Source organism: Gigantopelta aegis, chromosome 4 (assembly GCF_016097555.1).
Source record: "Gigantopelta aegis isolate Gae_Host chromosome 4, Gae_host_genome, whole genome shotgun sequence".
In the NCBI taxonomy this organism is placed as follows: Eukaryota; Metazoa; Mollusca; class Gastropoda; order Neomphalida; family Peltospiridae; genus Gigantopelta; species Gigantopelta aegis.
In genome coordinates, this window is record NC_054702.1 from 78801050 (window position 1) to 78814312 (window position 13263).

Consider the following 13263-nt stretch of genomic DNA (forward strand, 5'->3'; position numbering starts at 1 on the left):
GTCGAACTGCAAAAGATATCAAGTACATATACATGAACTTAGTGTGTATGTCAGGATGTATGTCTTAGTAAGACATACAGCCTGCTTTTCATATGACAATAAATCGACATCTTTAATAATATAATAATCAGAAACTGATGTCTTTTTTACAACCTATTGAAATTTCGTTTGTATGTAACCTAGGCTTATTGTTTAGTTGTACAAGACATAAACAAAACAATAGGATAATACTCTCAGCATGTTTAATTATTAAAAATATTGTTGCTATTCTACTGCTAACCGACGCCATATAACCGTAAATAAAATGTGTTGAGTGCGTCGTTAAATAAAAATTTCCTTCCTTCTACTGCTAAATAAACAACGTAAACAGTAGATGACAGTATTAGTAGCAGGAAATGCTGTTGCAAAGTAAACAGACAAATTATATAAATGATGACAAAAGAAAACTTATGGAATGTACATGTATCTGTTTGAAAACTGGAGTAAAGAAACGCATGTGCATAAATAGGCAGGCTAAGAGCATGCAAGCATGGGCAGGCCAATGGGAAAAGCCGCTTTACTGATCCGACCACCAAATACACACAGCAATTTCCAAGTGGAATGGTTAAAACTTACATATTAACATTTCATGTAAGAAAACTATAACCTCACGTTAATGTAAGAGATAGTATTTCCTAACAGGTACGTTTGTGATATTATAATAATTAATTAATCAAAGTTCGTTATACATAATCTGGATAAAAACTGAAAAATAGGTTTATTAAATATGACGTCTGCTTTCAGTTATGATGAGACGATGCTATTTTACTTGTAAAACTTAATTTAAGGTATAATTTAATTTACTATACATATTGTTCTTCTTTTGTTAAATTATTAATTGCAACGTAATGGTGTCAACACAGTGACTGAAACTACGTTATAGATTTGCCATTCAATGTTCTTTGATCTTTAGTATGAGGCGGGACATAGCCCAGTAGTAAAGTGTTCGCTTGATGCACGGTCAGTCTAGGATCGATTCCAGTCAGTGGGCACACTGGGCTATTTCTCGTTCCAGCCAGTGCACCATGACTGGTATATCAAAGGCCGTGGTATGTGCTATCCTGTCTGTGAGATGGTGCATATAAAAAACCCTTGTTACTAATGGAAAAAGGTAGCGGGTTTCCTCTGTAAGACTATATGTCAGAATTACCAAATGTTTGACATCCAATAGCCGATGATTAATAAATCAATGTGCTCTAGTGATGTCGTCAAACAAAACAAACTTTAACTTTGATGTTTAGTATAGTTCCTAGTAAATAATTAAATCAGTGGTATAAAAGTAAACATTGTTGTTGCCCAATATAAACTGATTTTAGGTCTACAATTAAAGACAGATTTTGGGTGTAAAATCAATTATGGGTCTGATATCAGTGGTGTTATAGCAATAATATTGCACCCAATATCAAACAGTCATATTGGATCCAATATTAAACAGTAATGTTACTACTATTAAACAGTGGTATTTGGTTTACTATAAAACAGTACTGTTATATCACAGATACTGAACCTAATATCTAACAGTTATATTGGAAAAAACATAAAACAGTGGTATTGATTCCAGTATTAAACAGTGATGCCATGCGTAACATAAAATAGTGATATTGGAGTTGATAATAAATACTTGACATTGGGCTTTTCGTTAAACAATTATGCTGTGCCTAGTTTCAAACAGTAATGCTGTGCGTAGTATCAAACAGTGAACTGATATAAAAAAATAAAAAATAAAAAGGCCATTCTTTCAACTTACGGCGTCGTCTTTTTTCGGTTTATCAACGACGACATCCGGCACCCTCTGACTGCCTTTGCGACTAAAATTAAACAACCTCTCCATTTTGCTCTCTTTTGTCAGAGGGTCTAATGGAGATGTCACCGACTTCCTACTCTTCCTGGAGGCTCTACTAATGTTCGAAGCAAAACTGCTTCTCCTTGATGGGGGCCTTGCATCCGGCCGATGTCTTCGCGTCTGAGACGCAATACTAAAACGCCTCCCATTGGGGAGGTTCTTGTGAAAGGGGAAATTGCATAGATCATCTGATGATGGAGTCACGGCTGTTGAATCATCAGCGTATGGAAGAGGAAGATTTTCCAAGTTCTGGTGTACCAGAGGCTGGCGGTCTGTAGCCCTGAGAGGCTTTTTCTTCCAACTAAACTGACTGGTCTTGCTGTTACGCCTATACACGAACGGAGAGCCAGGCAGACTTAAGCTGTCCTGAAACATCAACACACAAGCTAGTGAGACACAATCTGCCCGTGACACGATTGTGGACACACAAGACACAACCTCGACTACCAGGACAAGAGCTATACCATTATAGATGCCCGATAAGCATTTACCAAGAAACCTTTTAAGCCTTCTCTACTTATATAAAAAAATATACCATTATTGATGCCGATGGGAATAATTTAGCATTTAGGACAACTGTATTTATAAAACGTTTATACATATGCATGCTGGCTCAGATAGAGTTTTTAAAAATCTAGGCTTGGGCTAACAAAAACAGTCAGAAATAAATCTACAATTGACTCACAAAGTCTAAAATGCAACGCTATACATGTTGTATGCATCTTGAGTCCAGTGATTGCGTTGGATATGTATAACGTGCAAATAGCAGTTTAAACAAATATGCTCAAATGAACAACTCTATTAAACATAAGCGTATGAGACGGGGAGGGATGAGAAGGGGCAACTGCTCCCCTAGTGCTGGAGAAAATCCTCAAATTCGGGCAAAATGTGCTAACCAGATACCTTTTTACCTTGTATTTCCATCATTCTACCCGCAAAATTAATTGTAATTAAAAAAAAACAAAATATGTAGTGATTTATTTGCAACACAATATAGATGTTTGGCAGTAATGATAATATGAATAAATGCTGTTATCCAGATTGGGGAATTTGTACTTAATTCGGGCAAAAATCAGCCTGCCTCGAACGAAACTGCCCATGTTATGAGGCAGCCACCTATTTCTAAGACGCCCATTCACTATGCTCTCAAATTTAATGTTAAAAAAAACCCCGACCTGTGTTAAACAGATTCCACATTACCGTTCTCTTGAAAGATCTAGTTTTGGTACAATATAACCTCTATTAAGCAAATACCTTTTAAGATGCCATTGAAATGACTGGTTAACACAAGTTTTATTGTTACATTTAAACCCAATAAGATGTATCACCAAATAAAGCGAATAGGGCGTAACTAAACAGAAATAGCTCTGTGATATGGTCAAGTAAAATCCAAGAACCTTGATACAGACAACGTAGTTCAGCATCCACTGTACCCGCCACCATATCAACAGCAAATCTAACGACAATACAGTCATCACAATCAAAATCGTATTCTCTGTACTCGACAGAGTCAAAGTGATGTTTTGACAATGTTGTGATCAATCCAGTGAACCGCTGCCATATGTCTTCTTTGTCGTGGGACTACCGCTCCCCAGGACAATACCATACCGATAGCAAAGCTGGGTTAACGCAATTAAACTTTCTTTTCATACTGAACACAAGGAAAGCCAGCAAGTCCATGCACTGCTTGCAGAACCATACGAAGCCCTCTTGTAGCACAACTTAAATGATAAGCGAACAAATAATAAGTGATGAAGCAGAAACGAAAACAAAAGTAAGTTACCATGGTAGTGTGGAATGATACTCGTATATTTTCATCGCATAATATAATAATATCGACTCCACTGAGTTAGCTGTATAGTAAGCTGTATATCCATATTTAGTTACTATTTACAAACACAAGCAATCGTTTCCTTCAAAACACTCTCTACTCTCTACATGTTGTATGGTTTAGTATAATGTATTGTATTTTTGTAACATTTTGCATAGGTAACTGTTTGTGGTTGTTGAGACCGCATACTATCTGTATCTATGGTGTAGCATTAGCTTTACTCGTAAGTTGCTTTAGACGTTATAATAAACTGATGGAAAGAAATAAGGGAACACATAATAAAGAGTAACATCAAATATTGAGTACAACAAAAATCCTCATCCATAGTATCAGGACGTTAAAGGGACAGACCCTACTTTTTAAACACTAAGGCATATTTTCCACCTAGACTCTAGTTTCAACCCGTAAAAATGGACACTAAGTTTGGTTAATGTACAAACCTGTAATAGATTTGGATACAACAGAGTGAATCTGTGACGCTGAAATACCCTTAAAAATATACTAAAAAGCGACTCCATAACCGTTACTTTTAAGTGCGTTTTAAAAAATAAGAAAAATGCATTTTGTGGTATTAGAAACACCAGGATGACCAGAAACACTTCGGTTGTACGGAATGGATAATATAAACAATGAAATATAAGTAATGTTTGATTTTAATTATCATAAACGGCTCCAATAGGAAAAAATATGCCTCAGTGTTTAAAAACTAGGGTCTGTCCCTATAACAGTGTTACTGGCAGTCAACCCCACATTACATTTCTGTATTTTATATACATTCGTACCTACTTTAACAGTGTTACTGGCAGTCAACCCCACATTACGTTTCTGTATTTTATATACATTCGTACCTACTTTAACAGTGTTACTGGCAGTCAACCCCACATTACGTTTCTGTATTTTATATACATTCGTACCTACTTTAACAGTGTTACTGGCAGTCAACCCCACATTACGTTTCTGTATTTTATATACATTCGTACCTACTTTAACAGTGTTACTGGCAGTCAACCCCACATTACATTTCTGTATTTTATATACATTCGTACCTACTTTAACAGTGTTACTGGCAGTCAACCCCACATTACATTTCTGTATTTTATATACATTCGTACCTACTTTAACAGTGTTACTGGCAGTCAACCCCACATTACATTTCTGTATTTTATATACATTCGTACCTACTTTAACAGTGTTACTGGCAGTCAACCCCACATTACATTTCTGTATTTTATATACATTCGTACCTACTTTAACAGTGTTACTGGCAGTCAACCCCACATTACATTTCTGTATTTTATATACATTCGTACCTACTTTAACAGTGTTACTGGCAGTCAACCCCACATTACATTTCTGTATTTTATATACATTCGTACCTACTTTAACAGTGTTACTGGCAGTCAACCCCACATTACATTTCTGTATTTTATATACATTCGTACCTACTTTAACAGTGTTACTGGCAGTCAACCCCACATTACATTTCTGTATTTTATATACATTCGTACCTACTTTAACAGTGTTACTGGCAGTCAACCCCACATTACATTTCTGTATTTTATATACATTCGTACCTACTTTAACAGTGTTACTGGCAGTCAACCCCACATTACATTTCTGTATTTTATATACATTCGTACCTACTTTAACAGTGTTACTGGCAGTCAACCCCACATTACATTTCTGTATTTTATATACATTCGTACCTACTTTAACAGTGTTACTGGCAGTCAACCCCACATTACATTTCTGTATTTTATATACATTCGTACCTACTTTAACAGTGTTACTGGCAGTCAACCCCACATTACATTTCTGTATTTTATATACATTCGTACCTACTTTAACAGTGTTACTGGCAGTCAACCCCACATTACATTTCTGTATTTTATATACATTCGTACCTACTTTAACAGTGTTACAGGCAGTCAACCCCACATTACATTTCTGTATTTTATATACATTCGTACCTACTTTAACAGTGTTACTGGCAGTCAACCCCACATTACGTTTCTGTATTTTATATACATTCATACCTACTTTAACAGTGTTACTGGCAGTCAACCCCACATTACGTTTCTGTATTTTATATACATTCATACCTACTTTAACAGTGTTACTGGCAGTCAACCCCACATTACGTTTCTGTATTTTATATACATTCATACCTACTTTAACAGTGTTACTGGCAGTCAACCCCACATTACATTTCTGTATTTTATATGCATTCATACCTACTTTAACAGTGTTACTGGCAGTCAACCCCACGTTACATTTCTGTATTTTATATGCATTACTGGCAGTCAACCCCACGTTACATTTCTGTATTTTATATGCATTCGTACCTACTTTAACAGTGTTACTGGCAGTCAACCCCACATTACATTTCTGTATTTTATATACATTCGTACCTACTTTAACAGTGTTACTGGCAGTCAACCCCACAATACATTTCTGTATTTTATATACATTCGTACCTACTTTAACAGTGTTACTGGCAGTCAACCCCACATTACATTTCTGTATTTTATATACATTCGTACCTACTTTAACAGTGTTACTGGCAGTCAACCCCACATTACGTTTCTGTATTTTATATACATTCGTACCTACTTTAACAGTGTTACTGGCAGTCAACCCCACAATACATTTCTGTATTTTATATACATTCGTACCTACTTTAACAGTGTTACTGGCAGTCAACCCCACATTACATTTCTGTATTTTATATACATTCGTACCTACTTTAACAGTGTTACTGGCAGTCAACCCCACATTACGTTTCTGTATTTTATATACATTCGTACCTACTTTAACAGTGTTACTGGCAGTCAACCCCACATTACGTTTCTGTATTTTATATACATTCGTACCTACTTTAACAGTGAACAAAATGTGGTCTCAAGTACCATGCGTTCCCTTATTTTTTTCCATCAGTATATACCTATGTGGCGTTAATGGCGTTATATTGTATACATGATCAAAGGACTGAAAAAAATGCTACCAATGGGTTTTTTTTATTCTGGATAGTCTTAACAAGGTAAAGAAATACATTTTACTGACTTGAACAAAAAAATATATTTAATTTATAAAATGCAAATTTACATAACTATCTGGACTATTATTCTAATACGGTTTCTTGGCTAATCTAAACTTCTCTTTATTTCTATCTTTAGTATACGATCGTCAAACTGAATAACAATGTCAGGTAGAACATCTGCAAGAGCACGTTTAAAGGTACTTACTCGCTTTTGTGTGATTGCATTAGGTTGGAGAAAGCTGCTCGCTGATTGGTCCGAGTACACGCTCACTTCGTCCTTCTCGTCCACCTTGTCCGGCAGTCCGTCACACACGGACGTGTTGTCCATGTTGGAGAGCATCTCTCGACGCTCATCCTCCAGCTGAAAGCACACACAAACAACGCATGCAGTGCATTTAGTACGTATTGTTTAGCTTTAGGTTATGCTGCAATCAGGACCAAAATTCAACTAATAAACCAATGAAGACGTTCGGGCGAAATGAGCTGCCCATCGTGTATTTCCATCATTCTCTATTCACAATATTTGTTGTAATCTATGTAAAAATGCGTGGTTATCACTTTGGATACAGCTGGGGCGGGACGTAGTCCAGTGGTAAAGCGCTCTCGGTTTAGGATCGATCCCCGTCGGTGGCTCCATTGGGCTATTTCTCGTTCCAGCAAATGCTCCACAATTTGTGCAACAATGAATGAATGAATGAATGAATGTTTAACGACACCCCAGGCCGTGGTATGTAATATTCTCTCTGTGGGATGGTGCATATAAAATATCCCTTGCTGTTAATCGAAAAGAGTGAAGTGGCGACAGCGGGTTTCCTCTCTCAATATCTGTGTAGTCCTTAACCATATGTCTGACGCCATATAACCGTAAATAAAACGTGTTGAGTGTGTAGTTAAATAAAACATTTCCTTCCTTCCTATACAATTGGGTATCAAGATTCGGGCATTTTTATTTAATCAGGGCAAAAATTCCTCCCCCCCCCCCCCCCCCCCCAATAAAAATGGCCTCTATGCGTTTTATCCCTTCGACGCATGCAATCAATTTTTTTGACAAGGATTGCAACTTAATTTCCTCTTTAATTGAATACTGTGGTGAGAACCGTCATGTGCACACGTTTTAAATATAATCATTATAATCATTGACAAACGATTGTTGAGAAGTTGGCATTTTGTTTTTACGCAGAGGTCTGGCAGCATGTTTTACATGCACTAGTTACGCTTTTCATGTACTGTATCATCAACGTTCGCGTAAAGTAAACGGAGGAAATCACACCCACGAAACAAAGTGCAGATACCGACTAAACGAGTAAGTGTCCACTTTAAAAAAACAAACATTAAAGTAAAAAATATTTTATATTCATTTCAAAACAAGCAATGCATTTATTGGTATTGTCTAGTTTTAGATCATATTGCGCTCTGGACCCAATTTCAAGGAACTGGGCATGCATGCAGCGTAACTCATAAACTGTTGGTTTATTGGTTTCAGAGTTGTATCACATGACTTCACTGATAATTGTCACGTGACTTCACTCACAGTTTGTGTCACGTGACTTAGCTCATTTCAACTTATTTGCGTGCTTATATCCAATTAAGGTTCAATCACCCTGTCCTGGGCACACACCTTAACTATCTGGGTTGTCTGTCCAGGACAGTGGGTTAGTTGATAGTTGGTTAGGGGTTAGTGAGAGAGAAGAGGGTGTAGTGGCATTACACCTATCTACCCATTGAGCCCTTAAGAACTCACTCTGGGTTGGAGCCGGTACCTACCGGCCTATAGTCTGATGGCTTAACCACTGCGCCACCGAGGCCGGTGACTACGCTCATAGTTTATTAGTTACACATTTGTGTCACTCATAATTGTGTCACGTGATTCTATTGGTTACCCAGTTGTGTCACGTGACTTCGCTCACAGTTTATTAGTTACACAGTTGTGACACGTGTCTTCACTCACCAATCGTTCTGCTGCCTCGTCAGCGGCATCCTCGGCGTCTTTTCTCTGCTGCTCGTCATACGACATGGCGACGATGGCCAGGATCAGGTTGACGAGATAGAACGAGCCGAGCAATATGACCAGCACGAAGTACAAGGCGTGCACGTTGCCCACAGCACGCAATACCTGCAATAAAGTAAAGCATATTATCAACACGCGATATCTGTTATCGAGTTAATCATATTATCAGCACGCAATATCTGGAATAAAGTCAATCATATTATCAGTAAATGGTATTGTCTAATTATTAAAATTATTAGCGAACCAGGGCCCTGTTCCACGAAGCAATCTTAGCGCTAAGATCACATTAAGTGCATAACAACCTTATCTTAGTGCTAAGACCGATTCGTGGAACAGGCCCCAGGTTCGTAGGAACCGGGGACGGGGGGGGGGGGAGGGCGGAGGAGGCCACAGGCTCCCCCATTCAAAGATAAAAATCTACGGGTTTTTTGTCCTACTTCATATAAATAAAGATTAAAATATGGCTAAAATTTCAGAATACTAATCTGAAGAAAGAATATAACATTCTACAATCAATTCCTGTTTTAAGCAGTTACCGAAGATGGACTCTTAAGAAGCCAGCTGTTTAATGTGGTTGCTCTTTAACATATTTGTTTTGCCCATGTCAAAAATCATGCCCAGGGCCCCGTTCCACAAAGTGATCTTTGGGCTAAGATCATCTTAAGTGCATATGTTAGCTGTGCAGTTACGGCGACCTTAGGGCTACGATCGCTTCGAGGAACGGGGCCCAGGGCGGATGTAACTGAACTTTAATTGTATATGGCACATAAAGTCCCTCACATAGTTGGGCTGGACAAGTATTTTACTATTCACATGATAAGATTTTTAAACAAATTACATTTTTTGTTACCAAATTCAAGGCTCGAAATTCACTTTGTAAAGTGGAAAGTAAGAAGCAGTTCTAGAACACAGGTATTGATATAAATTCTATAGCTGTATAATACTTACAGATGGAAACTAACAGTTCTAGAACACAGGTATTGATATACATTCTATAGCTGTATAATACTTAAAGATGGAAACTAACAGTTCTAGAACACAGGTATTGATATACATTCTATAGCTGTATAATACTTAAAGATGGAAACCAACAGTTCTAGAACACATGTATTGATATACATTCTATAGATGTATCACACTAAACGATGGAAACCAACAGTTCTAGACAACAGGTATTGATATAAATTCTATAGCTGTACAATACTTAAAGATGAAAACCAACAGTTCTAGAACACAGGTATTGATATAAAGTCTATAGATGTATAACTCTAAAAGATGGAAACCAACAGTTCTAGAACACATGCACAGTTCGGGTTCTAGACTTACTAAGTGATACAGCGACTCCCAATAATCTTGCGTCATCAGACGGAAGGCACAGAGAAGAGCCCAAGCGAAGTTGTCGAAACTGGTGTAGCCATAGTTGGGGTTGACGCCCAGGTGCGGAAGACACGTGTAGTTCTCAATACATTGTCTGAAAGAGAACACACACTTAGTAAACATCAGGTTATCCGTGCATAGTTTAGTATTATATGGAATACATGTAATTTTCAATATATTGTTGAAAATAATAAACAAAAGGTAATTATGTTCAGAAATAATATTATATACTGACGTCCAAAAGAAACTTTACAAGGCTTGATATTGTATTGTAGAAAACAAACAAACAGTATGGTGGGATATGAAAGTATCATAAAGTTCAGCATCAAAACATCACAATGCACTTACGGATACATGCAAAGTGTTTGTAAGGAGGTTTCTAAATTGGTTCTTTTAGATTAGCAACAATATTGAATAAATTATTCACATTTTATGTATGTAAAGCTTTTTTGGGACATTAGTATATATAGGAAATGACAATGCTAAGAACTACATACTCACGCTACCCCCAAAAAACCTCAATTCTTAAACGACATTCCAGTAATTTCTTCAATCAGTAATTGTTCCATGTCTAACTTAATACGGTATGACCACAATAATGAGATACGAAACCATATGTCAGATAGGCATTAGTATTGGAAGATGTCAGATAGGCATTAGTACAGAAAGATGTCAGATAGGCATTAGTACAGAAGGATGTCAGATAGGCATTGGTATTGGAAGATGTCAGATAGGCATTGCTAAGAATTACATACTCACGCTAACCCCCAAAAACCTCAATTCTTAAACGACATTCCAGTACTTTCTTCAATCAGTAATTGTTCCATGTCTAACTTAATACGGTATGACCACAATAATGAGATACGAAACCATATGTCAGATAGGCATTAGTATTGGAAGATGTCAGATAGGCATTAGTACAGAAAGATGTCAGATAGGCATTAGTACAGAAAGATGTCAGATAGGCATTGGTATTGGAAGATGTCAGATAGGCATTGCTAAGAATTACATACTCACGCTAACCCCCAAAAACCTCAATTCTTAAACGACATTCCAGTACTTTCTTCAATCAGTAATTGTTCCATGTCTAACGGAATACGGTATGACCACAATAATGAGATACGAAACCATATGTCAGATAGGCATTGGTATTGGAAGATGTCAGATAGGCATTAGTACAGAAAGATGTCAGATAGGCATTGGTATTGGAAGATGTCAGATAGGCATTGCTAAGAATTACATACTCACGCTACCCCCAAAAAACCTCAATTCTTAAACGACATTCCAGTACATTCTTCAGTCAGTAATTGTTCCATGTCTAACGGAATTCTTTTGGACGTTAGTATATATAGGAAATGACAATGCTAAGAACTACATACTCACGCTACCACCAAAAAACCTCAATTCTTAAACGACATTCCAGTACTTTCTTCAATCAGTAATTGTTCCATGTCTAACGGAATACGGTATGACCACAATAATGAGATACGAAACCATATGTCAGATAGGCATTGGTATTGGAAGATGTCAGATAGGCATTAGTACAGAAAGATGTCAGATAGGCTTTGGTATTGGAAGATGTCAGATAGGCATTGCTAAGAATTACATACTCACGCTTCCCCCAAAAAACCTCAATTCTTAAACGACATTCCAGTACATTCTTCAGTCAGTAATTGTTCCATGTCTAACGGAATTCTTTTGGACGTTAGTATATATAGGAAATGACAATGCTAAGAACTACATACTCACGCTAACCCCCAAAAACCTCAATTCTTAAACGACATTCCAGTACTTTCTTCAATCAGTAATTGTTCCATGTCTAACGGAATACGGTATGACCACAATAATGAGATACGAAACCATATGTCAGATAGGCATTGGTATTGGAAGATGTCAGATAGGCATTAGTACAGAAAGATGTCAGATAGGCATTGGTATTGGAAGATGTCAGATAGGCATTGCTAAGAATTACATACTCACGCTACCCCCAAAAAACCTCAATTCTTAAACGACATTCCAGTACATTCTTCAGTCAGTAATTGTTCCATGTCTAACGGAATACGGTATGACCACAGTAATGAGATACGAAACCATATGTCAGATAGGCATTGGTATTGAAAGATGTCAGACAGGCATTAGTACAGCAAGATGTCAGACAGGCATTGGTATTGGAAGATGTCAGATAGGCATTGGTTTTGGCAGATGTCAGATAGGCACTGGTACCGGAAGATGTCAGATAGGCATTGGTTTTGGAAGATGTCAGATAGGCATTGGTATTGGAAGATGTCAGATAGGCGTTGGTATTGGAAGATGTCAGATAGGCATTGGTTTTGGAAGATGTCAGATAGGCATTGGTTTTGGAAGATGTCACATAGGCATTGGTACTGGAAGGTGTCAGATAGGCATTGATTTTGGAAGATGTCAGATAGGCATTGGTATTGGAAGATGTCAGATAAGCATTGGTATTGGAATATGTCAGATAAGCATTGGTATTGGAAGATGTCAGATAAGCATTGGTATTGGAAGATGTCAGATAAGCATTGGTACTGGAAGATGTCAGCAACAGGACGATAGGGGGTGAGGGGCTGAGTCGTTATTACTTCACTTCCCAACAGATATTATGACCACGTGAGCTTCAGAGTTGGAGTCACAGTGCTGCCTGCCTCCAGCTCCCACCCATCACATACACCCGCTTGCGACGCCTATGAGATGATATACCACATATAATTAGCAACTTTCTGGGCCCCGTTCCACGAAGCGATTTTAGCACTAAAATCATCTTAAGTGCATTAGGTAGTTATGCATTTAATGTGATCTTACAGCTAAGATCGCTTCGTGGAACGTGGCCCTGGAGTAAATGTTAACATGACATGGTGAATTCTACAGTCTTACCCCGCACTGCTTCCATTGCCACACACTTGGTACTGACCATCCTCCAGTTTCTGCCAATTAGCTGAAAAAACCCAACAAATTTATATAATTTGTGATACATGTAATGGATTATTCGTGCCAGAGACTGGGTGTAGGATGGACATGAATTATATCATCTGAGATACATGTATCGGATTATCCATGCCAGAGATTCGGTGTAGGTTAGACGTGCCTGAACAGTGATTGGATATAAG

At 37.6% G+C, this 13263-nt stretch overlaps 1 protein-coding gene across 2 annotated transcripts in view; it reads right to left on the minus strand.

The window, feature by feature from the left end:
- Nucleotides 1-13263, minus strand: part of LOC121371161 (sodium channel protein type 4 subunit alpha B-like) — a 127132-nt gene that overhangs the window by 23172 nt on the left and 90697 nt on the right. For both annotated transcript variants that reach the window (XM_041496841.1, XM_041496840.1), the window contains 5 exons: nt 13031-13091; nt 10088-10232; nt 8702-8866; nt 6959-7114; nt 1787-2248 (listed from right to left, as the gene is read on the minus strand). In XM_041496841.1, the coding sequence (XP_041352775.1) occupies nt 1787-2248; nt 6959-7114; nt 8702-8866; nt 10088-10232; nt 13031-13091 (989 nt within the window). The remainder of the gene's footprint in view (nt 1-1786; nt 2249-6958; nt 7115-8701; nt 8867-10087; nt 10233-13030; nt 13092-13263) is intronic.